Raw genomic sequence first — 27,120 nt, 5'->3', positions numbered from 1 at the left:
AGCTAGTTGGGACAAGAACATTGCCAGCGAGCATGGCAACCGAACATATCGAATGAACAACTGGGTCGCGCCTCTAGCAACTGAAAAATTAGAAAGTTTGTCTTACTTGGTCCATTATTTACAAGTTAATATACACAACAATATTTCTTTACTCCCATTAAGTCTGAAGATAAAGTTTGTATTGCAAGGTGGTTCTACTGACTTCAGGTGTGTCAAGCACTTAGAAAAACACCTGAATGGGTTCTGTAGCCAATGAAAGACCAAATAAAGAGAAACGAGCAGACACTGAGGCCTTGTAAGATTCAAGGGCTCAGTTGGAAAGAACGGCATAAGGGATGCTTTGTTCTTTCATCTTTAACACATTTCTAACTCATCTGGAGTCATTTCAATTTAGAGAATGTGCCAGGAATGTAATGTTATGTGGACTGATGCACATTGGAAGTTACCCAAATTGTCCACCTCTGGAGCCTGTTCAGGAGGGTGCAACATCACAGAATGTTCAAATAGGAATGCATTGTGTATGTACAATGAGGAAATGTGTCAGTTTTACACAGTACATCCATCTACAACATTCTGAACATTTCAACTCAGTGTCTTTAGCCTTGCAATCTTTTGCTGTTTGAGTTTAAATATGAGACAGCCATGTCAATAAAAGGCTTATTTATGTGGAAACCAACAACCAAATGAAGATTGTTTTACATTGTGTATAGCTGCTCACAAAATGGCTGCAGCTGTTATTTTCAATCCCAATCGTTATGTTAGTGTTGAACAGAAAATTGTATTTTTGTTTCAGATATGTACAACCATTCCTGTATCTATTTTCTACAATAAATCCTTACGTATGGTTCTTTTTTTACTACTGCGCTGACTGTTGTAAATGCATTGTGCATATCTGTATGTGTGGTGTTCACATGGTCATAGCATTAGCAAGTGGACACACACACACACTAAATAAAACACATTTCACTCTTTTGGCCATTAGTTGACTAAAGGCAGGCAGAGCTGAGGGACCAAGCACATTTTTCCTCACCACACATCCCAGCCAACCACAATGCCTGATTAGAAAAACAAATAGCAACACCAGCATTACCACACTTTTCCAAATCCACCTAGATGGGAGAGGAAAGGCTCTCGAAAGCTAAGATCAACACAGAGCCGTGAACTCAAACCACAGTGTGAGGGGAGAAGAATGAAAAACAAAAGACAGACAAAACTTCGAGCTGGGTTTCAAAGCCTTTATTAGGTTCCAGAGAAAATGCTAGTCCATACATAAACTAAATGTCACTTCAAGGTGGAATTTCTGATTGATATTAGTACAAACCAGTGAGGAAAATAAAGAGCAATAGCAATAAACAATGAGGTGATTTAAGAGGCTAAACATGGTAGGATTCTTCTGGAGGATCAAAACTACTCCTCCCATAATTAAATACACAGTGTTCTCAACCAAAGGGCAGATTCCATGACACGTCACAATACCAGTCATAATATTAACATGGCGGTGAGGAAAACAAATGATATATAGAAAAAAAAGAAAAAAAAAGAAAAGTTGAACACTTTCACTAGTCTCTCATACACACATCTGTAGACGCGCTTCCGCAAACTACTGTCTATCCAAAACCAGTTAAATGCAATACCAATCAACGTCCTCTCTTGACCAGCGTATACAGATGCATGTATGCATTACAGATGTCAGACTAGCAAAATAAAATGTATAAAAGAATTTAAACAGCTTTCATACACAGGCCTGTTTTGGTCTTTCCAGGTGAGTGTACTTACAGACTGACTACATGTTCACGATGACAGACACACAGGGCTGGAGAGTGAGGGTGGGGCCTAGAGCTGGGCGATATGGACACAAATCCATATTACGATAAATGACTGAATTATCACCATAACGATTAATAGAATGATAAGTTTAGAACATTAATGTGCACCAGTAAGCCTACTTCTGTATTTTACCATACCCTTAGAACTACTACTATAACTTTCAAATGTTGGAACTATCAAAAGTAATGTTGGCAATAGCCCATATTAGCAAACTTATTTCATTTCAAACTTCACATTTCTCTAGTATAGGCTACTTGTGGTTATTGATATCAGTAAAATGTCCTCGATAAATGGTCAGTGTGATCGGTGTTGACAATTTTTGGTTTATCGTCCCAGCTCTATTAGAGTACACTGTGTGTCATACAGCAGGGCCATAACACATCGGTATCTGTGTGTGTGTGTGTGTGTGAGAGAGAGAGAGAGTGGGGTGAAGGGGCGAGACAGAATACAAACAGACGATCAGACTGAGGGTTTGTAGCTTGTTTGGGATATACACTCCTCAATATCTGAGGACTGAGAGGGATGGACAGATTAGCAGACCATGTTTACCGAACCCCAGCCTAACAGCCAGGACACGCAGGGGAGGGGTGGGTGGATAACATTCCCCGTTCCCTCCCCTCTTACCGGTACCCGGGACCAGGCTGGGCGTAACCCGAGCCGAAGGGGGGCCGGTTGCGGGCGTAGGGGTTTGACACCCCGGGAGGGGGGGTGACGTTGCTACCGGGGGGAGGGGTGTAGCCGGGACGGGGCTGGTAACCCTGGCCAGGCTGGGGCTGGGAGCCTGGGGGCAGGCTGTAGTTGGCAGGCTGGTTGGCCTGGGAGGTGTAGTTTTGGGGAGGGAAGACCCCTGGGGGGTACTGCTGTGCACCCTGAGGTGGAGGAGCCTGCTGTTGGCCTCCCTGGAAGCCGGGGGCTGGGGTCTGGCCAGGCGCGGGGGCCTGGGAGGTGGGGGCAGGGTAGTTCTGGAAAGTTTGCTGCTGTTGGGGCTGAGGGCCGCCAGGTTGCGGGGCCCCGGGCTGGGGGGTGTATCCTGCTGAGAGAGCGAGACAGAGTTGGGGACAGAAGTAGAGTATAACTTTTAGTTGTGATCCATTTCTCATTCATAGCATCATTTGTGTGAAGCTCTGGGCCATTGTTACAAGATTAGCCTGTCCTTCTTGGACCTTTTCTAAAGGAAAGTGTGATGAGGAATGAGTGTGTCTTACCAGGGTACTGCATGCCATACTGCTGCTGTGGTGCTGGCTGCTGGGGTGGGTATCCACCTGGGGCCTGGTACTGGTACATCTGACCTGGAGAAGGAAGAAAGAAAGACATCGGTATGATTGCTGGGGGAAAAAAAAACAAAAAAAAAACAACACTGCTAGAATCGGACAGGATGGGCTTAGTGCAAACAGCTCCAACAACTAGAATTAAAAAAGGATTGGTTCCTCAAAGCCCTGCACCGAGACAACGCTCTATGGCACATCACAGTCAGCTGTACAGATCTAAGCTAAACACAAAACTTCGCTCCCTTGCTCGCTCTTATATACACACACATTTGGATAGACTAGTGTGTATTGGGTCAAAGCGAGTGTCGTCTGTCTAAACAGGTCTGTGTCAGTGGACAGCCACTTTCCTCCCAGCTTTTATTAGCCATGACCTCACGTCTAACTGTGTGTGTGTAGTCCGTGTTTTAAAAAAATGCATGTCCCCTTAATAACGTGGACTGAGGAGTGGGTTTAAAAGAGTCTGAAAATAAAAAGCAAACTACACTCGCAAAACACTGAAACCGTTGGCCAACTAAAGTTTTCCAGTGAGTCTCACCATGTTCAGCAAACATGTAGTTGGCCACCAGAGTATTCCCTTTACAAGGCCTGTACCGCACTCCCAGAGCCCCTGGCGTGTAAAGTAGGGCGACGAAGTATTAAAAACACAGAGTAAAAGGATAATGAGAGAAGGCTGGTTTACGGTTCACTGGTTTTTCATGTGCCAGTTAAAGTGGAGCGTTGATTTTCCACTCTTAGAGAGGGCTCGTAACAGAGCCCTATGGAACTCCTTTGTGGGGGAATAGGGCCTGGAGATTGGTGCTAGGCTATCAGTAGGCTAATGAAGCAGTAATTTGTGATTGTGCAAATTTTTGTTGTATCTTTCTGGCACTGAAACACACTTGTTCATTACGATAAATAACCAATAATGTCCTACGAGAAAATGCTGAAGTTTGAAAGGAAATAACTGTACTAATATGGGTGATTGTTGATGGGACAATTGATGGCTACAACTTTTAAAGTAGTAGTTTTAACGGGGTAATATGAATATTTTTCATTCAATATATTGTTATAATTCTGTCAATTGATGGGTTTTTTTTCTTTCTTCCGTATTGCCCAGCTCTCTCAACCACCACACCAGGGTTTCCATTAAAAAAGAAAAAAGTGGTGCCTGACAACGTGTTCTGGAATATTTCAATTTACTGTCCATTTGAGAAATGTACCAGACCCATATGCACTGGGTGAGTAACCCATTAGAGTGTCCACTAACGGTGTTCAGAATGACAGAAACCACATTTACATTATGGTAATGCCTCTTAACAGAACATGACACTCCTGTAATGAAGCAGACAATAAAACATTTTCAAACATTTGCCAAAATGCAATTTGCAGGAAAACACCATTCTAAAACACTGCACCTGATGCCAGCATTATATGACAGATGAACATCTGTTAGAACCTTAGAAGGGGAACCTACAGATGCAACAACTAGGATGGGTTGATATGACTAGGATTGTGTCTTCGGCTCCTGGACAACGAAAGAAAGTTGATATGAAAACCAATAGAACAGGAGAGAAGTGAAGTCTTTCAAAAGGCGGCGCGCGTGGCAAAAAGCCTAGCTGATTATTAAATCGCGGCTGTCAGTGAAGAGCATCGAAACTGTGTGTGAAGATGTGTCTTGAGTATAACTTTTAAAATGTTGAGACAAGGTGTGGCGATGATGGTCTCTCTCCAGAATGCACTCAGCTGTCTCCTGCCAAATCTTTTTGCATTCATTGTGGGAATTGTTTGCCCTTTAATTGTTTTTTTTTTTTAAATCAATTTTACCTGTAGTAAATGTACCGTTAATCCCTGTCATCTGGTTACAAATCATTTCTGTTAATGCATTGTATTACTACACTGAACAAAAAGAAACGTAATATGCAACAATTTCAAAGGTTTTACTGAGTTGCAGTTCACATAATGAAAGCAGTCATTTGAAATAAAGTTATGAGGCCTTAATCTCTCATGATTTCTCATGGCTGGGAATACAGATTTGTATCTGTTGGTCACAGATACCTATAACAAAAAAAATTTAAAGTAAGGGGGTGGATCAGAAAACCAGTCAGTATCTCGTGACCACCATTTGCCTCATGCAACGCGACACATCTCCTGTGCATTATGCTGAAACATAAGGCGATGGCGGCAGATGAATGGCAATAGGCCTCAGGATGCCGTTACGGTATCTTTGTACATTCAAATTGCCATCAATAAAATGCAATTGTGTTTGTTGTCCGTAGGTGATACCTGCCCACACCATAACCCCACCACCACAGGGGACACCGTTGCTGACATCAGCAAACCGCTCACCATACACAACACCATATCTGCCATCTGCCCAGTACAGTTGAAACTGGTATTCATTTGTGAAGAGCACACTTCTCCAGAGTGCCAGTGGCGAGCACTTGCCCTGTCGGGTTACGACGCCGAACTGCAGTCAGGTCAAGACCCTGGTGAGGACGATGAGCACGCAGATGAGCTTCCCTGAGACGGTTTCTGACAATTTGTGCAGAAATTCTTCAGTTGTCCAAACGCACAGTTTTCAGCTGTTTGGGTGGCTGGTCTCAGACAATCCCGCAGGTGAAGAAGCCAGAAGTGGAGGTCCTGGGCTGGCGCGTTTGCACGTGGTCTGCGGTTGTGAGGCCGGTTGGACGTACTGTCAAATTCTCTAAAACAAAGTTGGAGGCGGCATTTGGTAGAGAAATTAACATGACATTATCTGGCAACAGCTCTGGCGGACATTCCTGAAGTCAGCATTTTTTTATTTTTTTAAATGTCACCTTTATTTAACCAGGTAGGCCAGTTGAGAACAATTCTCATTTACAACTGTGACCGTGCCAAGATAGAGCAAAACAGTGTGACAGAGTTACATATGGGATAAACAAACATACAGTCAATAACACAATAGAAAAGTCTATGTACAGTGTGTGCAAATGTAGTAAGATTAGGGAGGTAAAGCAATAAATAGGCCATAGTTCTGAAATAACTACAATTTAGTAATTAAACACTGGGGTGATAGATGTGCAGAAGATAAAGTGGAGATGCTGGGATGTAGAGTAAAACAACAGTATGGGGATGAGGTAGTTGGGTGGGCTATTTACAGATGGGCTATTTACAGGTGCAATGATCTGTGAGCTGCTCTGACAGCTGATGCTTAAAGTTAGTGAGGAAGATATAAGTCTCCAGCTTCAGTGATTTTTGCAATTAGTTCCAGTCATTGGCAGCAGAGAACTGGAAGGAAAGGTGGCCAAAGAGGAGTTGGCTTTGGGGGTGACCAGTGAAATATACCTGCTGGAGAGCATGCTACGGTTGGGTGCTGCTATGGTGACCATTGAGCTAAGAGAAGGCGGGGCTTTACCTAGCAAAGACTTATAGATGACCTGGAGCCAGTGGGTTTGGCGACGAGTATGAAGCGAGGACCAGCCAATGACAGCATACAGGTTGCAGTAGTGGGTAGTATATGGGGCTTTGGTGACAAAACAAATGGCACTGTGATAACCAATTTGGATGTAGTCTAAGTAGAGTAGAGGCTATTTTGTAAATGACGTCGCCGAAGTCAAGGAACGGTAGGATGGTCAGTTTTACGAGGGTATGTTTGGCAGCATGAGTGAAGGATGCTTTGTGAAATAGGAAGCAGATTCTAGATTTAATTTTGGATTGGAGACGCTCAGTGTGAGTCTGGAAGGAAAGTTTACAGTCTAACCAGACACCTAGGTATTTGTAGTTTTCCACATATTCTAAGTCAGAACCATCCAGAGTAGTGAAGCTAGACGGGCTGGCGGGTACGGGCAGCGATCAGTTGAAGAGCATGCATTTAGTTTTAATCCCTCTAACTTTAAGCATCAGCTGTCAGACAATGACAATTGCACGCTCCCTTGAGACATCTGTGGAATTGTGTTGTGTGACAAAACTGCACATTTTATTGTGGCCTTTGTCCCCAGCACAAGGAGCCCCTGTGTAATGAATGATTAGAGATGTACGATATCTCGGAATCAGACGATATTAGCAAAAAAATGCCGACATCGGCTCGATATCAAGTTTAACGCCGATGTGCAAAACCGATGTCAAAGCTGACGTCCATACCTATATAACGTAGGTAGATGAGGTGCATACCTATATAACGTAGGTAGATGAGGTGCATACCTATATAACGTAGGTAGATGAGGTGCATACCTATATAACGTAGGTAGATGAGGTGCATACCTATATAACGTAGGTAGATGAGGTGCATACCTATATAACGTAGGTAGATGAGGTGCATACCTATATAACGTAGGTAGATGAGGTACATACCTATATAACGTAGGTAGATGAGGTACATACCTATATAACGTAGGTAGATGACGTGCATACCTATATAACGTAGGTCGATGTTGTAATGACACCATGAAAAATGCAGCGCTACACAGAACAAAAGCAGAAAAACACTAAGCGCTACACTTCCAACAACTAAACAAGTTCAAGTCGAGCAGTCATTTGAAATAATAAGAACATTTCAGCAAGACAAAGGCAAAATCCATTAACGCCAAGATAATGGAAATCATTTCCCTAGACTATCCTCCGTTCTCTGTTGTGGATGATGTTGGCTTTTGCCGACTGGTCGAGCACCGGTACACGCTACCAAGTAGCCGCTATTTTTCAGATGTGGTTCTACCAGAGTTACACAGTATTGTTGAAACACATCCACGAGCGTCACTGTTATTAGCTTCATGACTGACATTTGGAACAGCGATGTCAGCCCCATGAGCATGCAGAGTCTGACAGCACTGTGGGTCGACGAGGATTTCGAACTGAGGAAAGCCGTATTGCAGGTTCAAGAATGTGCTGGTTGTCATACCGCTGCTGCCATTTCAATGGCATTTGAGAACATGTTTGAAACATGAACACACTACTAGCGCCAGTCTAACAACTGACTGGAGAAATAAGCTAATCAACTGCATCTGCAGCAGACGTGATACCCTCTGTCATGGCACTGAAACGCCCGCTCAACAAAACTGCTGACAGACCGTGGGGTTAATAGGGCTAGGCCCCTATTTTTCTCCACTTCCTGTCTGAATGACGTGCCCGAAGTAAACTACCTGATGCTCAGGCCCTGAAGCCAGGAGATGCATATAATTGGTAGCATTAGAAGAAAAAAGAAAAAAAACTTTGAAATTTGTAGAAAGGTTAAAATAATGTAGGAGAATATAACATAATAGATATGGTAGGAGAAAATCCAAAGAAAAACCAACTGGATTTTTTTTGAGAGACCATGCTCTTCCAATGGAAAGTATAAAGGCATACTGGAAATTAGCTCCCTGGATGCAATTCCTATGGCTTCCACAGCATGTCAGTAGTCTGTTCAAGGTTTCTGGCTTGTAACTTCAAAAACAAAGAAGAAATATCAGTTTTAGTACAGGGACCCAGTCTTGGAAATTTGTGTTTGCGCGCGCCATGAAGAAAGGACGCACCTGCTAAAATCGGTTTCCTATTGAACATACTTTCCATAAGAAATATTATAGTTCGATTACATTTTAGGGTATCTGAGGAGTAAATAGAAATGTATTTTGACTTGCTGAACAAGTGGATTACTCAAAATCGATGGCGCCAACTAAACTGACTTTTTGGGATATAAAACAGGATTTTATCTAACAAAACGACACTACATGTTATAGCTGGAACACTTTGGATGACAAATCAGAGGAAGATTTTCAAAAGTAAGTGAATATTTAATCTCGATTTGTGAATTTATGAAACCTGTGCCGGTTGAAAAATATTTTGATGTGGGGCACCGTCCTCAAACAATCGCATGGCATGCTTTTGCTGTAATAGCTACTGTAAATCAGACAGTGCAGTTAGATTAACAAGAATTTACACTTTCAACCGATATAAGACACTTCTATTTACCTAAATGGTTAATATCCATAATATTTATGATTATTTATTTGAATTGTGCATTGTCCAGTTTCACTGGAAGTTGTCCCGCTAGCGGGACGCCTAGCCCTAAGATTAAAACGTACAAAAAGTACTCGAGGCTGTGAACAAGCGATTCGGTGGCATTCTCTCTCTGTGTCGCCACCATGCTCGATGCTAGGTACAAGGACCGCTACTTCGATGCAGACAAGAAACAGGGTTTACATGACGTTACATGCATAGCTGGAACGTTGACAGTGCGCACCAAGGAAGAGAGGCCGCGGACAGAGCTGAAACTTCACTGCTTGACATGTATGATGAAATCCTGGTTGAGAATGAAACTAATAAAAACAAAACAGCCAGTAAGTGAAAGAAATAGATTTTGATTATGTTTTACTGGTAATGGTGACAAATGCCAACAAAATAACTGTCAGTGGGGTGTGTGTGCAACCTTTAACTAGGCAAGTCAGTTAAGAACAAATTATTATTTACAATGACGACCTACCCCGGACGACGCTGGGCCAATTGTGCGCCGCCTTATGGGACTCCCAATCACAGTCGGATGCGATACAGCCTGGATTCAAACCGGGGACTGTAGTGACCTCATGCTCTGAGCTGCAGTGCCTTAGACCACTGCGTCAGTGTGTGTGTGTAACTATTTAACTGTACTAGAATGCTTAAAACGAGAAAAAAAAATGTAATATCGGTATTGTTTTTTTTTGGCAAGGAAAATATCAGTATGGCCAAAAATGTTATATCGGTGCATCCCTAGTAATTATCATGCTGTTTAAATCAGCTTTTTGATATGCCACACGTGTCTGGTGGATGGATTATCTTGACAAAGTAGAAATGCTCACTAACAGGGTTGTAAAAAAAAAATTGTACCTACAATTTGAGAGAAAAGGTTTTTGTGGTTATGACAAATTTGGGGATCTATTATTTCAGCTCATGAAACCAATACGTTCAAATTTTGCGTTTATATTTTTGTTCAGGATACTTTAGGTGTTTATTTTTCCCAGGTCTGGACCAGATGAATGAACCATGTTTTATTCCTCCACCATTGCTTTTCCCTCAATTATAACATGATGTGAAAAGCCGCCTATATGATGAAACCAGATATATTGCTCTGAGACAACATCTATGGAGAATGTCAACAGTTCAAATCAGTTACTTCAACAATAAGTTACAACAGGACAGTCAGTCTAAGGTTCACAGGTTAATGAGCCTATAATGAAGGGGGACAACAGCTGTAACCCCAATGTCAACCCCTGTAATGTGAGCACAATGGTGCTCTAGTGAGAATGACAATGTGTGGGTTGGCTGTTTTGGTCTCCTGCCTGCTATCCATCATGCATATTACATAATGTGATGGAGAGACGGATGGGGCTGCCGTCAGGCCTCATTGGCCAGAGGACTTCATCTCTGATCTCTGCTCAGTACATTTAAATCCCAAAGGAAAGAGAAATCACTGGGTCTCTATGGAGAGAGACCGACTGCCTGCACATGTATTCCTTCAACTGAACAGAACACAGCTGGAAAAATCATTCTCTGGAATGCCATTGCTTGACTGTAGTTTTAGACTTTTGGGGATGTTCTCAAAAAGGAAAAGATTATATTGGTAGTCTGATAAGGGTCACCGTCTTTACTGAGGTGGGTGAACAGGTGTGCTATAACTCTTTTGGTTGCCCTCTCACCCAGAGAACCCTCTATGGTTGATCATCGTCTGATATGAAAGAGAGCCACTATACATATTCTGCTTAGGGATCTTGTTAGTGCCATGTTTGCTTGTATACACAAACCAACCATGTGTTGTCAGAGAAAGAGGGGGAGCTATCTGGCCATCTACCCTCAAAGCACATGTGTCCACGATGACTTTCTGAAGAAGTCTTCTCTGTGCATATTCCCAATGCACCACACCCTTAAATCAAAGTGTTCATTCCCAACATGTTGGTAGAAGTGCACTGTTCCTATTCCTGGTCAACAATACAAATCGGTCTCCATTGTGTTGTGTTGACTTTGTTCATCTATAACCCAGGCACTCAGGGGAGACAGAGGGGCAGAGACGGTGTTGAATTTAGGGAACGTTTGGGGATCAAATTATGGTCAGGCATTGGCAACATTGGAGTGTTGGGATTGGTGAAGACATGTCCATGCTGCCTGACGAGGCTGTCTGCCCACCAGCTGCAGCCCAGAGTCTGGGAGAACCGGATGGAGGGACAAGCACAGCGAAGAAAATAGGAGGATGAACCCATGACGACATCCAGAAGAAGCCCTGTCATGACAGGGTTGGACTCAACATCTAAAAGGACAGCCAACCACATGGTAAGCGAGGTCACACTGAACCTAATAACTACCAATGACCATTATATGACCGTGCGGTCATTGATGGACAAACTAAAAGTGACCAGCACAAAGCGCAAGGGTCTGGAATTTATAGAGAATCACTGAGTTGTAGAAGTAAGAACTAAGGATGAATTACTGTGTAACTTAAGACTCTTATGGGTGTCTTGGCTCTGCTAAACTCAATCCCAACCCCTTGGAGAAGCATGAACACTGACCGAGCCAAAACCACTGTTCTGGGGAACACGGTCAAACCGTGACCATGTGGTCCGCAGTCTGCGTTCCAGGTGTGGTTTGGAGGTGCTGGTATGGTTCCTCTGAGTCACAGCTCAACGAGCCTACCGTGTGGATATGTGTGTTCCAGCTGTGGTTTGGATCCTGTGGTGTGGTTGTTTGCATGCTGCTTGTGGGTATTTTTGGGTGAAAACGGATACGTCTCCAGAGATGGAGGCTACGGAGAGCCACAGCATAAACATTTTTTTTTTTTTAAGTGCATTCCAATGACAAAACATCCAAAATAACAAACTCACTAAATAAGAAGACTGACTCGCAACATTTTCCCCTGTCCCCTCCCTTCCCGTTTCTGTCCATCTCATATACTGAGATGCCAAACCCTAGGACACATGCACCTAGTCATCTGGTAAGAGAGTTAACTCACCAGCAGGGCACATCTCTGTGTTGATTCCATAACACCATTATGGGAATACCCAGTAGGTCCTAGAGGAAAAGCTCAGGGAAGGTCTGGTCGGGAAGATTAACACCAAAAACCATTTCCCCCTAAAAACACCACCCCAAAGTAGCTCACAACTAGAGACGACAGAGGGATGACTGCTTGTTTTTAATTTCCCCACCTCGGTCTGATCTGATCCCTCGCTCATGCATCCCTCCGTTAGAGGGGCCGGAGACTATGGACATCCCATTTTCCAAGAACTACATGATGTTCATGGTGGAGTGCAGATAGCAGGAGGGGATTCTACATGAAGAGTTGTCTGGCTGACTAAGGTGGATGCCAAGATCATGAACACACCGTTTATACAGTTGATTAAGTTACTTCCGTGAACAGTTTCTCTGTGTCTGTGAATGAGTAATTCCATGTTATCAATCTAAAATGGGCTTACATACAGTCTTATGTTAAGAGACATCATCCACTAAATCACAACATGCAGAGTGTAAAAAAATATATATACGGTACCGGATTCAGGACTGGGGAACTGGCCAATCCAAGTGCAGCATCTAGCCATCACCAAGTCAGATAGAGTTCTGCTGCATCAATGGCATTACATCCCCTACCAAGATGGCAGTTCCACTTCATTCCAACAGCTTGACAAACAATGAATACAAGTAGGGCAATCTATTCCTCCTGTTTGTGGTTGTAGACAAGCCCGAGCAGTGAACATCTGGGTTAAACCATTGTGAAACTGTCTGTAGTGATGAGGTGAAAATAGAGCAAAAAACAACAGTGGTGGTAGTGACTGGGCGTAGTGACAACTCTACTGGGGCAGAACGGCCCAATGCTGCCACGCAAGAGAAGTGTTTTCCACAACACACTGACTGGGTCAAGGCTGCCCTTAGGCAATGCACGGGTCTAGGATCAGTTTAAAGCACAAACTGAAATGGGGTAGCTCTTGGGCCAAATTCATTCTCCTGTTTCGACAGGACAAAGCAACAGAGTCAATGCACGCACACACACTTTTTAGGGGTCTCAGTGGACCCCAGGTATTTGGAGGTGCTAAACCACCCACACTGATAATCTCTCCCTCTCAGAGGTCATAAACAGCTATTACAACCCCCCCCCCCCACACTCACTTAAGTTGTCATGGTTTTGTGATGTGTTTCCAGGGACATAAACAGCCATTAAACCCACTTTATTTACAGACACCACAAGTGTTGTACTCTCCTACTGCACAATTCCTCAGATCACACCGTTTCCTACATGTATTCACTCATGCAGAGCTGTGGTGTGTCTGCATATAAGTTTCATGGTCATTTAGAATGTGTTTGTTTTGTATGTGTTCCTAACCGTCCATGGCTGCTGGGGGTCCCTGCTGTACCCCTGCATAGGGGGCCTGTGGCTGGGGGGGTACCCCGGGCTGGGGGGCGGCAGACGAGGATGAGGCAATGCTGTCTGGAGTACCTGACCGCTCCTCAGCCAAGACACCTGGGGGGGCTAGATAAGAGATAGCGAAAGGGTATGTGAAAAATAAAACAGGGTGGAGAGTGAGGGTAAGGTGTGTGACAACAATGTAGTCAGAAGACTGCATAGAAAGTACAAACAAAGCGGGAAAAAAAAGAAATTGCAAGGCAACGATGGAATTACCTGGGACCTGGTCCTCACTCAGGCCGAAGGCGGAGATGACGTTCTTGCTGACCTCGCCCTGGTTCTTCAGGGGGTCGAAGGCCGACATGCTGGCCGCGCTGACTGGGACCGGGGCCTGCTTCATTGCTGCCTCTGCTGCTGCCACTGCCCTCCCCTCATGTCTATCCACCAAGTCTGAAGAGAGGGAGTGGAAGGTAGTGGAGAGAGAAAAGGAGAGAGCGACACGTGTCAACACACAATCACAAAAAAGACATGGACAAAGATGCTAGAGAAGCACGCACACACACACACACACACCTCAGTCTGAGGCAGAGAGAGTTGTTCATAAATAGTTCAATTATCGTTACTCATTGAACAGTCAAACCACTGCGTAAGTGGGGCTTACAAGTGGCTTTAATGGGTGTATTATCCTAACCCTGGGTTAAGGATGTTACCACACCAAAGGAAACACCTTGTAAAAAAAACACTTCTCCACACTTCTCTCCACTTCGCCTCGGATAAACAAATCCACCTGTTGCTGTCCGCCACACGCCAACAAGCTAACAACGCTGATGCAAGGCATCCTGGAAAACTGCCCCTGGCATAAAGACTCTTACTGACAGTTGTGGCTGCTTTGCGTGATGTATTGTGGTCTCTACCTTCTTGCCTTTTGTGCTGTTGTCTGTGCCCAATAATGTTTGTACCATGTTTTGTGTTGCTGCCATGCTGCGTTGTCATGTTGTGTTGCTGCCATGCTGCGTTGGCATGTTGTGTTGCTGCCATGCTGCGTTGTCATGTTGTGTTGCTGCCATGCTGCGTTGTCATGTTGTGTTGCTGCCATGCTGCGTTGTCATGTTGTGTTGCTGCCATGCTGCGTTGTCATGTTGTGTTGCTGCCATGCTGCGTTGGCATGTTGTGTTGCTGCCATGCTGCGTTGTCATGTTGTGTTGCTGCCATGCTGCGTTGTCATGTTGTGTTGCTGCCATGCTGCGTTGTCATGTTGTGTTGCTGCCATGCTGCGTTGTCATGTTGTGTTGCTGCCATGCTGCGTTGTCATGTTGTGTTGCTGCCGTGCTGCGATGTCATGTTGTGTTGCTGCCGTGCTGCGATGTCATGTTGTGTTGCTGCCGTGCTGCGATGTCATGTTGTGTTGCTGCCATGCTGCGTTGTCATGTTGTGTTGCTGCCATGCTGCGTTGTCATGTTGTGTTGCTGCCATGCTGCGTTGTCATGTTGTGTTGCTGCCATGCTGCGTTGTCATGTTGTGTTGCTGCCATGCTGCGTTGTCATGTTGTGTTGCTGCCATGCTGCGTTGTCATGTTGTGTTGCTGCCGTGCTGCGTTGTCATGTTGTGTTGCTGCCGTGCTGCGTTGTCATGTTGTGTTGCTGCCGTGCTGCGATGTCATGTTGTGTTGCTGCCGTGCTGCGATGTCATGTTGTGTTGCTGCCGTGCTGCGATGTCATGTTGTGTTGCTGCCGTGCTGCGATGTCATGTTGTGTTGCTGCCGTGCTGCGTTGTCATGTTGTGTTGCTGCCGTGCTGCGTTGTCATGTTGTGTTGCTGCCATGCTGCGTTGTCATGTTGTGTTGCTGCCATGCTGCGTTGTCATGTTGTGTTGCTGCCATGCTGCGTTGTCATGTTGTGTTGCTGCCATGCTGCGTTGTCATGTTGTGTTGCTGCCATGCTGCGCTGTCATGTTGTGTTGCTGCCATGCTGCGTTGTCATGTTGTGTTGCTGCCATGCTGCGTTGTCATGTTGTGTTGCTGCCATGCTGCGTTGTCATGTTGTGTTGCTGCCATGCTGCGTTGTCATGTTGTGTTGCTGCCATGCTGCGCTGTCATGTTGTGTTGCTGCCATGCTGCGCTGTCATGTTGTGTTGCTGCCATGCTGCGTTGTCATGTTGTGTTGCTGCCATGCTGCGTTGTCATGTTGTGTTGCTGCCATGCTGCGTTGTCATGTTGTGTTGCTGCCATGCTGCGTTGTCATGTTGTGTTGCTGCCATGCTGCGTTGTCATGTTGTGTTGCTGCCATGCTGCGTTGTCATGTTGTGTTGCTGCCATGCTGCGTTGTCATGTTGTGTTGCTGCCATGCTGCGTTGTCATGTTGTGTTGCTGCCATGCTGCGTTGTCATGTTGTGTTGCTGCCATGCTGCGATGTCATCTTAGGTCTCTCTTTATGTAGTGTTGTCTCTGTGTGTTTGGTCCTATATTTATATTTGATTTTTAATCCCAGCCCCCGTCCTCGCAGGAGGCCTTTTGGTTGGCCGTCATTGTAAATAAGAATTTGTTCTTAACTGACTTGCCTAGTTAAAAAAAGATTTAAAAACAAGGGGCAGGTGTGGAATGTGATTGGGCCACTGGATTAGAAGTGAAAGATGGTTTGTCCTCCTTCCAAAACATCTCTTTCAGAGAGAAATTAATGAACTAATAAAAACAACCAGCCTGTAGCTGTTAGTATTTCATAAAGTTATAACAAATATGCTAGATGTGTGCATGTCTGTATTACATTAAATGATGTAAAACACACGTCACACTAGCAAACAGATAGGGGTGTGCATGTGTGTACCTACCCCGGTCTGGTGCTGATGCAGCCAGGCCAGGTTCTGAGGGGGGCTCTAGGCTGTCCAGAAGACTGTTGACTTTGTTCCTGAGCTCAATGAGCTCCCTGCGCAGATACTTCACCTGACTGGACTCCAGAGGTCTCGGCTGACCATTCACTGTCGGGGGGAGAGAGTGAGAGATGATATTTCAACATCAATACATTTCAAATGCTGAATGTGGCGCCTCGGTATGGAACTTCAAGATGTGGGAGAAGGAGGTGAGGGTGAAGGGGGGGGGGGGCCCACTTCCATCCCTCTCCATCCACACTACAGCACTCCAGAGCCATGGAAGACAGTGATGGAGTAATCTCCCCCAGACAGCCCTCCTGATCACTGTAACAGATGAGTCTTGAGGTCTGTACATTTCTTATGGTCCTGCGTGAGTCAAGTCAATTCCAGACTAGAGCAAACTAGATTAAACCAGACCAGGGGTTGGGGTCCAGACCAGATCAAACGAGCTAGGAACCGAGCAGCAGGCCTGTTCAGGGTAAGTAGGATTAACAGACTGTGATGTTCAGCTATGGAGCCAGGAACAACATGGCACCCGAACAAACCAACAACCATTATTACTATTATATTATTACTGGTCTCACCCATCTCTCATAAACCCTGTCCCGTTAAAATCAAATGTAGGCTGTCATTGTCTTTAGTAAACACATTACTTCTGTTACACGCAGACATTTGCAGTCTGATAAGTCAGCATGCCTGCAGGTGTGTGTGTGTGTGTGTGGTGGGGGATTCCCAGTGTCTTTGTGATCACAGACTCCCAAGCGTGGGAGTGATCTGTAGCTTCTTGCCAGTGAGGAATCCTGCGGTTTGGACACACCAGCCCTCAGCAACACAATCTCTCACATAACTGTCCATGTATTGTGTTATTTATGTGTGTTTATGCCGTGCACTTGTCCTGTTAGTGGCGGGTCATAAGGGGGTAGACTGCAGACAGACAGACACTAGGGACGTTTCTTGGACATAGAGCCCCAGACACCTGCAGTCTCAGAGAGGACTAGTAGTCCCCTGGTTCCACCACCACAACACTGGGTCAGAGGTCAAAGTACATAGCACAGAAAATGTGGAGTCATGTCTCCATGAAATAACAACTATATAACAGCTGTTAGCACCATCTATTTGTAATATATACCCTGTGTTCTTAAGCAAACTCATAAATTAACTACTCTGATGTTGACATGAGGTCAGATATGGTTAGGCCAGACAGATCCATCCAGGTCATGGTCAATGAGAGTGGGTTAAATGGCAACGTACTAGGAAGTACTAGGTTATTCAAGAGCACTTTTCTAGAGAGGAGAGGAGCCAGGTAATACCGTTAACGGGCAGCATGCTGTAGTGATATACAGGATATGGCAATTAAATAATCTAGGAAAAATAAACAAAGGCTACTATGCATGACAAGAGTGATGAACAGTGCTGACAGTGGCTACAGTCTGGGCCTTGAAGATGCTTGAGTACAGTTCTGCTGCTCACTGGGTCTGTTTTGCTGTTAGCTCTGTGTGTGGGTGTGTTAGAGAGTGAATGAGACAGAACGTTTAACTGTGTGAGTGTTTGCTGGCCATGTGCCTAGTGATGGGATATAGGACTGGCCATATCAAATTAATTTGAATGTATGTTATGTGGAACATGATACAGGCATGTTCCAAATGCCTGTATCACAAGAATCTAGGTTGAGCGTTCTGTCTCCTTGTGCACCTTCCCAACCGCACACTGACACCAAGCCCCTCCCCCTGCCACTCACAACAACAAAGACAACTTCTTCCTCTGACAACAAGCAGTTTAAACTCACTATTTGTTTCCAAATGACCGATTCTATTGGTCATACCTCCAAATGCAAACTCTTAGACATGATTTTATTGTAATCAGCTAGGTTTCCATCCCACTGGCATGCAAATATTCTACATTTTATATTGATAAAATCACAATTGAATTAATTTTAGAAGAAGGCTGTAACCTATCAAAATGTGGAAAAAGTCAAGGGGTCTGAATACTTTACGAATGCACTGTATATATTGTGAATCTGCCTTAAGTTTGAGAAGATAATACATTTTTAGCCCATTCTGCCCAGCCCTAGATGGATCCCTGTCTAGTGCTAAACACCACAGCATACATCTGGGCCTGAGAGACTAGAGGAACCATGTATCATCTCAATGAGTCCCAGTGCTGCTCTATAGAGGCCTTCCAGGCTGCAGACAGGCTGCCATAGCACCACAATCCTCATCAGCACTGCCTGGACGGGGATGGACTTAGCAGACAATTACAATAAGAGTGATAATTCAACAGAAGAGGGCGTCCGTCCCTCATATGAGCCTCATCTCTAGAAGGCCAGAGGTGCTAAATCAGCACACAGGAACCTCACAGGGACAATGTGGTGCAGAGGGCTGAATGGGGGTGAGAGAGTTATAGGGGCACAGAGGACATGGTCCAGGGATATCATGGAAAAGAAAATGAGAGCCGCACACTCTAGGAGCTCAGACGCAATCATTTAATAACCAAACCACCAACGTGTCGACCCTGATGAAGACAGCTTGTCTGTTGAAACGCTGGTTATTCAATTATTGCATCTGAGCTCCCAGAGTGTGCGGCTCTCCTTTTCCTTTCCAAGTGTTCTACTCCGCTATAGCCAACACCTCAGCTAAACAGGTGTGCGTGTCTTTCGCCTCCAGGGATATCATGGGACATGGTCAGTTGGTACCAGCAGGGGAACAATCAGCCCCACATAGAACTCTGGTTTGACACACAACCCCATATGACCCAAACCAGACGAAGGCTGTAGCTCTGTTCAGAAGTAGTGCACGATATGGGTGGCAGGTAGCCTAGAGGTTATAGAGTTAGGACAGTAACCGAAGGGTCACTAATTCAAATCCCTGAAGGAACAAGGTGAAACATTTTCGAACAGTCGGTCAATGAGCCCTTGAGCAAGGCAATTAACACTAATTTCTCCAGGGTTGCCGTTGATAATGGCAGATCCTGGCCGTGAGCCCACTCTCCAAGGGTTTCTCAGGAAGTGGGATACGCAAATAAATTGTTCTAAGTCACACATGCCTATTAATACACACGTGTATATGTGAGAAACAGGGCAATTATAAGCACCCACCAAATGATTATAACTATTTATATGGGAAACAGGGTGTCATTTGAGATGACTCAACACCTGGACCATGACCAGGACAGACAGAGAAAAGCACTGTCCAACACTATAGGAGACCACCAAATCTCACATAGGAGAGTGGAAATCCTTTTAGAATTCCCTTAACATTAGTGGAATTCTACAGACAGAATCCCAGAACCCCGTGTGTGTGTAACATTTAGCAGAGACCCAGGGGGTCAGGAGAAGATCCTGTAGAGACACAGCCCACCGGGAGGATCCCACTCTTCCCTCCTGCTTCCAATCCTGGCACACGTCTGGAAATATGGGATCCATGTGCGGTCACGACTGTGGCGCATGCTGATGCTCTGGGTCTCGGGATGGAGTAAAAAAATAAATGGTCATGACGTTGCCCTCTTTGGGTACAGCGAGCACCATCCCCCGCTCTCTGCTCCTTCAACTAGGCTGCTGTGGTCAGTGAGGTCATAAATTCCTAGGGAAGACCCTGCCTCATGGCCACACAGTATAGAGATAGAGTGAAGCTTCATAGAGAACAAAGGAATTTATTCCACCTCACAGAACTTGAGGTCTGAACAACGTTTACGTTCTGGAGAAGGTATAAAAGATGGGTGAAGAATCCAGCTACGAACTGGTCCGTTTGTTACAACTTGGGGAAGCTCATGGGAGACGGTGCGGCCACATTAACCATAACGCGGTGTATATAATAGCCTCATATGAGGTTTACATCTAATCGTTGTATAAGATGAATGAGTGAGTATGATACTGTTTGTAAAATTGTGTAATGTGATTTTGGACTGTTTAATGAAGGAAACTCCAATTCCCTTTGAGTTGAACTAAATCAGAGGACCGCCCATGAACCCAGTTAGGGTCAGGCATCCTGGGACAGCCCCTTTTCTGCAATTCCGAATAAAATCCCAATCTTGAGAATTCCTCAAGTAGACCATGTTTCTCTCAATCACGAGAGGACAAAGGTTGCTGACCATTGCTGAATCTTTTAACCATACCACGTGGTTAAACTCTTAGACTATCGATACCGACAGAATAAGAACAAGTCTTTGATATTAATTACTAGTCTGCAGCTAGGAATTCGTTATCATTGAACGCGAAGAACGACAACCGCCGAAACATCCACATTCTCCTATCATTTCTTGTAACCATATTTACTTTGTTTTGTTTATGCATTTCTGTGAATTACTTAGTTAGTAATAAATAAATCATTTAAGACAATTGATGTATGGATGACTCAGTGAAGACTGGGTTTGTGCAGATAACCAACAATTTACGACGTTTGGAATGAGACTAACGTGAGGTAAAGTAAATAATTCATTCATCAGAAGACTATTGATCAGATATGAAAATATCTGAAAGGTTATATTGGGAAATTATAACTTTGTAATCTGAATATTTTCCTTGGTGCCCCGACTTCCTAGTTAATTACAGTTACATGATTAATCAGTTTGATCGCGTAATACTAATTACAGAGAATCTTTGATAAAAACTAAGTCTTCAATTTAATGATAGTAAAGACGCGACAAAATAAATCCCCAAACATTTATTTTTCTTTTCCTTCATTCTGTCTGTCTTTGCTGCCACTCCCTATCTATCTAATAATAGCAGGGACAGTTCAGGGACACTGTGCTGCAGTATAATTGGGAGCAGAACACATGAAATAACATAATGAGGTCTGACAGCATTGGAGATGAGCGGGAGCAGAGGTGTGTGTAAACGGTAACACACATCTGACATCTGCACTGTAAAACAAAGGTGGATCCATAACACCTGACCAGTGTACAATTCTGTGTAATGGACCCACAGCTAGACCACACCTGAAGTCTCTCACACACGAGGGCATCATGATGATTAGGCCTAAAGCAGTAAAGCCAGCATAACTCTCCCTTTGACCTACAGTTTTCTGTTGAAAAACCACAAGCTAATCGTCAATCCATCCATCATCCTAGGCAGAACACACTCTTAAAATGGGTTGACACCCAACCATGGAACGCAAGCTGGAGCTTGACCTCTGAGGGACATGTAAAAACAGACAACTTCACAAGTATAGCTTGGTGCCTCTACAACCCAAGCAGCAGCACATCGATGCCGGCCTTGGGACATGAGAGAAAGAGCATGAGAGAAAGAGTGTCAAGGGGGTCAAAGCAGTAGTGTTGGGTTCAATGTCAAAATATGAGACTAGACTGCCTCCCAGTGGCATGTTAATGTACACGAACCATAAAACTATTGGAGGGGGGGCTGTTGGAACAGAACAGTCAGCGTGAGTATTCAAGTTGCTACAAAGGAAATAAGTTCTTTATACTACGGTACCATAAAGACTAGAATAACAGAATGAACCTACTTTAATTTCTAACGGGACAAATCAAGTTTGTTTGATTATTACAAGATGGGTGTGCTTGGCACAGCAGCACATAGGGCTATGCTAAAAAAAGGGAGGGATGGTTATGTATGTGTATGATGATATCTTACCAAACAGAGTGAGTTTCAGTATCCTACTGCACTGGATGGCAAAGGAGAGATCCGAGCTGTCGAAAATAGTAATGAGGTCATCATCTGCAGGAAGAGAAGAGAGAACAGCATCAGAATCAGGTCACATTCCAATCCTTTTTTCCACCATTTCTTGAGATAATGGCTATTCTGAAATGGCTGAATAGGTGAAACCTGTGTAACATCTACAATTATGGCTGAAGATTACTGTAAAAAGGGGAGGATAGGGGGGATGCATTCTCAAGTGTTTGAAAGAGAACCTCTGTTTCCATTACCAGCAGGAAACTAAATGTTGAGGGGTCAGATGACATCAAGCTAACACAATGGTGATAATACAACTTAATCCAGTGCTGGTCTAGAGCAGCACAGCTTACCTTCATCCTTGTATTTGATGGTGACCTCATCGTTGCTCTGCAGCTTGCCCCTGAAGACACGCTGCATCATCAGCACCAGCTCGTCATAGGTGATGTCCTCGTTGTGGATGGGTATGCGTCTGATGTCATCGCCCAGCTGGGCCTTGATGATCAGTTTGCCGCTCAGGTCCAGCTGTCCGTTCATGGTGCCGTCCTCCCTCTACTGCTCCCACTGCTGGGGGGGCATAAGAGATTTAACACACCTAGAGCATGCGGAGAATCATGTAAGTTGGATTATGGTGTCTTATTATATCACCATTAACCCTAATAGCGCCAACAGGGCTTATTTTTATCCCTCTTAAAATGTTGGGACTTTGTCAGGCAACTAGATTGCGACAAAAAAAACATTTCTCATATAATCAGATTTGGCCCTTAGGTGGCGTGGCAGCCACTATAACATTGAAATAGATATTTAGCTTCCAGTCAATATCTCTATACCAGGTCGAGAGTCATCTTCCAGATGCAATGGGAACGGAGTAGGGATGGGCGGTATCCAGTCTCTGTACCATACCGGTGTACATACGGTTTACCGATTGTTCACACAACAGGCAATTTTTTTGGGACACTAAACAATTTAGGCAACAGGGATCTTGATCCAGGAGGGTTTGAATGTCTCTGCTGTAACTAATAAGCTTGATATCCAGCCACTTGGCTAACAAGTTCGCAAACCAAATGCATAGCTGGAGCCTTGAGCTGGATGTAGATGCTTTAACGCCTCTTAGATTTCTTAGTTATAGTCATGTACCAAATGAAGTTCAATGGGTTTCCATTGGATTTTTAACTCTACTGATGGTTCTGACATTGATATTTGTATTATATAGCGCGTGTGCCCATTCCGTTATTGGCACATGCACTCCAGCCAACAGTATACAGATACTGTATCTGCACGCTGTTGGCTATAGCACACGAATGGCCTACATTATGAGATTAAAATGGATAAAAGAGCAAGATTGTTTTATTAGTCAAACGGCAGCAAGGTATCGATGATCACGTCATCAGAATAATACACTCAGTGTTTATTGGAAAGGAGCGTCAAACTCATCACCTTGCACTTTCACCACCATGTGAAGTTCATCATAACTTATTTCATCTGTAGTCTAATAAACTGCATGCTTTCCCAACGTGTCATAGGGTTAGCAGACAGGATGTCATCGCGTGACACCAGGTTCACTTCGATATGATTATATCAATATTAGCGCATTAAAACTTCTTAGGGATGGCCCCCTTTTTTTCAATAAATGACATACCCAAATCTAACTGTCTATAGCGCAGGCCATGAAGCAAGGATATGCATATTCTTGGTACCATTTTAAAGGAAACACTGAAGTTTGTGGAAAAGTGAATTGAATGTAGGAGAATATAACACAATACATCTGGTAGAAGAAAATACAAAGGGGAAAAAATAAGAAGTATTTTTCTACCACCATCTTTGAAATGCAAGAGAAAGGTCAACGCAATAACCATCACTCTAGTTGTAATTCTGATAGTGTCCACGAGATGGCAGCAGTGTATGTGCAGTTTCAGATGGATAACTTGAAAAATGAGTGAACAACAAGACTTTTAGTGTGAAGTCCCCCAGGTACATTTGGGCAAATCGTGAAGGAGACATTTGCATTCATATTCATTTTTTTTGCAAGAATATCGTCAAATCTGTATACTTGGACTTTGATTTAGCTTTCCAAGTATTAGTAGCCATATTATAAGTTCAACATTTGCAAAATAACCCGTTTTCATAACTTCATAACTCAAAATCCTTATAATTTTTGTCCAAAATGAAAAGGCATGCTGTCGTACAAGGTTAGTAGCTACATTTTACAACATATACAGGGTTTCCGGATACTCCCGTAAAGCTGTCTAGCTAGCTTTGTTTGACCCCAATTGGTGCTTACTTGACAAAGAAAGTCGTTCAAATGATGGCCGCCCGCGTCGTTGAAGGCATCGCTCTCAGACCAAATATGGTGTCCTATAGGATATACTACACAACTAATTAAGAATAGATACGAACATGATTTGATTCGTTAAAACAACGTTGAGGGTGAGATTGTCACAGATTAGTTTCTTAGAAAATTGAACAAGTGGAAATACAAAATCGATCGTGCATGCTATATGGATCTTTTTAGGACATGAAAAATGATTGTATCTAACAAAACGACACTTCATGTTATCTCTGGGACCCTTTGGATGATAAATCAGAGCAAGATTTCAGAATGTAAGTACACATTTCACCCTCAGAGGTGAATTTATCAAACCTATCGCAAAGAGAGAAAAAAGTGTTTTATTGTTAGGAGCTCTCCTCAAACAATAGTATGGCATTTTTTCCCGCAGTAATAGCTACTGCAAATTGGATAGTGCAGTTATATTAACAATAATTTAAGCTTTCAGCCGATATAAGACACTTATATGTACCGACATGTTGTTTCTCTAAAATCTGCATAAATCTGATAATTCATTTTATCAACACAAAAATATCCCACATCAGGCCTGTAAATTACATTTTTTATCCAACATGTACTTTACTCGCATAAAAAGGATGGAAGGAAACCAGATTAGTGACCATGTACTTTCAATGGCAGTTCTAACTTTCATAATTTTGCCACAAGAGACATTGTGCTGATTTCCGGTATATAGTAAGCCCCACCCTGCTATAAATGTATTAAAAAACATATGCTTATTTTGGGTAATTTAAACCATTTACTTGTGTTACAAAAGGTGATTAAAATAAAGTGTCAATGCTTGATTGAAAAGACAGTCTATCATTACCAATTTGGGGTAAAAAAAGTACCTCCGTTGGTGCCTTTAGGGTTAAGGAAAGAGAGGGAGGGCATAACAATAACAGGCGCCTATGATGCAAATAAGCCACTCTACACTAAAGGACTACAGTCATATAGATGATTAGTAAGCCGACAAACAACCATTGAAAAACTTAAGCATCACCACAGATACAGACAAAGTGCTTGGACCATGGAAGAATGGTGTTATCATTAATCAACCTTGGATTCACTCATCTTTACCTTTGTATGGCAAACAACACGTCACTGCCCTTTACGACATTGCTCAAGTGCTACTATATAGTTTACAGTTTCACTCTGCTTCCAAAGTCTAAGGTTCAAGTACAACAGATGAGCTAGCCTGAGAGCTAGCATGAACTGTCAGTCTGGTTCAACAAGACTTTGGCCTCTAGGCCTAGTACTGTAACTTTCATTGAAAGAGGGAATTACCAGAATGTGTAGATTAGATTATGGAACACTGCTGTTTAATGTCGTTAGAACAAAATACGGGCTAGCGAGCTAATCAGATGAACAGATTGTTTATCCTAATCTATTCCCTATCCAGTCCACACTAAAATGAGCCTATCGAGAAAATAGTTACAATAGTTTCAAATCGCGTGAACTGCAACAACTTGTTGGTCTGTCCAGCAGTGGCTAGCAAACTAGAGCTAACAGTATAGTATCTAGCTAGCTAAATTAAATTACCAACAATAATGTGTCAAACAAGGTTAGTTAAGATTACCTACAAATAGACTTAGCTAGCTAATAGTTATGTTATCGAGGACAACATAATACGGCATATGGGAAATGATGTAAATATATGGGAAATTATGTAAATATATCACTAGCCACTTTAAACAATGCTACCTTATATAAATGTTACTTACCCTACATTATTCATCTCATATGCATACGTATATACTGTACTCTATATCATCGACGGTATCCTTATGTAATACATGTATCACTAGCCACTTTATACTATACTATGCCACTCTGTTTACATACTCATCTCATTTGTACATACTGTACCCGATACCATCTACTGTATCTTGCCTATGCTGCTCTGTACCATCACTCATTCATATATCCTTATGTACATATTCTTTATCCCCTTACACTGTGTACAAGACAGTAGTTTTGGAATTGTTAGTTAGATTACTTGTTATTACTGCATTGTCGGAACTAGAAGCACAAGCATTTCGCTACACTCGCATTAACATCTGCTAACCATGTGTATGTGACAAATAAAATTTGATTTGATTTGATTTGGCTTGGAACATTACATAAATCATTCAGTTATAGTACTTGTTAATGAAAGGGCGAGGTTCAGGATTGCAGTTTGTAGTCTTGTCTGAGATTCAATACAGCTAGCTTGCTAACTTGGCAGTTCGTTGTGATGTCAATAAACTCGCTAACTCAAAATCAGTTGTACTGGCAATATTTATAACCTAGATAGCTAACTAATTGTATCGTTAATACGTGTCGAAAGGAAAGTAACTGGTATGCAAGCCAAGTTGTATCATAAACATAACCAGGCCATTTTCCTGTGTCACTGACAGGATGTAGAACCCTGCCAAATACAGACCCATTCAAAACTCCCATTCGTGGTTATAATGTTGACTTCCTGCAAAATATTTATCCAAACTGAACATTCTTACCGGCGTCAAAGAACGCATGTTCATCGACTTAATTTAACACAAACACACAATTTCATTGTATTTCTATCATCATGTAGCAATACAATTTCATTGCACTTCTACCATCAAATAAATGAGTCTATAAAAACAACAAACCCGATGCTAGCATCAATCGTTAGCATAGCTAACGTTTAGAATCTGATTCATGTTGTCAACATAAATATTAGGAATATTTTAAATAAAAAACAAGTATATGAATCCCACCTGTAAATGGACGTATTGATCCCGCGGTGGTATCGGTGGTTCTGGCAAGACCGTGTCAGGCTAAATCTGTTACCTGTGCTGGCAAACACAGAAACCCAGCTTCACATCAGGAAGTCTGTCCGCTTGTCGACGTCAACCTGTACGTGGCATACAGCGGAGGGCGCAGTCGCAGCGGCTCGACTGTTTGA

The 27,120-nt window shown here is 43.4% G+C and overlaps 1 protein-coding gene across 6 annotated transcripts; it reads right to left on the bottom strand.

The window, feature by feature from the left end:
• Positions 1–1,221: 1,221 nt before the first annotated feature.
• On the bottom strand, positions 1,222–27,120 carry LOC110502013 (protein TFG). 6 transcript variants are annotated; one of them, XM_021579914.2, is made up of 9 exons: positions 26,933–27,120; positions 24,150–24,243; positions 22,222–22,435; positions 21,830–21,913; positions 16,207–16,353; positions 13,660–13,833; positions 13,363–13,509; positions 3,033–3,116; positions 2,448–2,860 (listed from the first exon to the last, which is right to left on the bottom strand). In XM_021579914.2, exons 3-9 carry the CDS (start codon positions 22,403–22,405, stop codon positions 2,448–2,450), a joined length of 1,233 nt encoding a protein of 410 aa, XP_021435589.1. In that variant the 5' UTR covers positions 22,406–22,435; positions 24,150–24,243; positions 26,933–27,120. The 6 variants fall into 6 exon arrangements, with proteins under 6 accessions (XP_021435590.1, XP_021435587.1, XP_021435591.1 ...); XM_021579915.2 differs by lacking the exon at positions 24,150–24,243 and having other exon boundaries at positions 1,222–2,857; XM_021579912.2 differs by lacking the exon at positions 24,150–24,243 and having other exon boundaries at positions 1,222–2,860; positions 26,933–27,119.

This window comes from Oncorhynchus mykiss, chromosome 22 (genome assembly GCF_013265735.2).
Source record: "Oncorhynchus mykiss isolate Arlee chromosome 22, USDA_OmykA_1.1, whole genome shotgun sequence".
NCBI lineage: Eukaryota > Metazoa > Chordata > Actinopteri > Salmoniformes > Salmonidae > Oncorhynchus > Oncorhynchus mykiss.
This window is presented reverse-complemented; position numbering and strand designations above follow the sequence as displayed.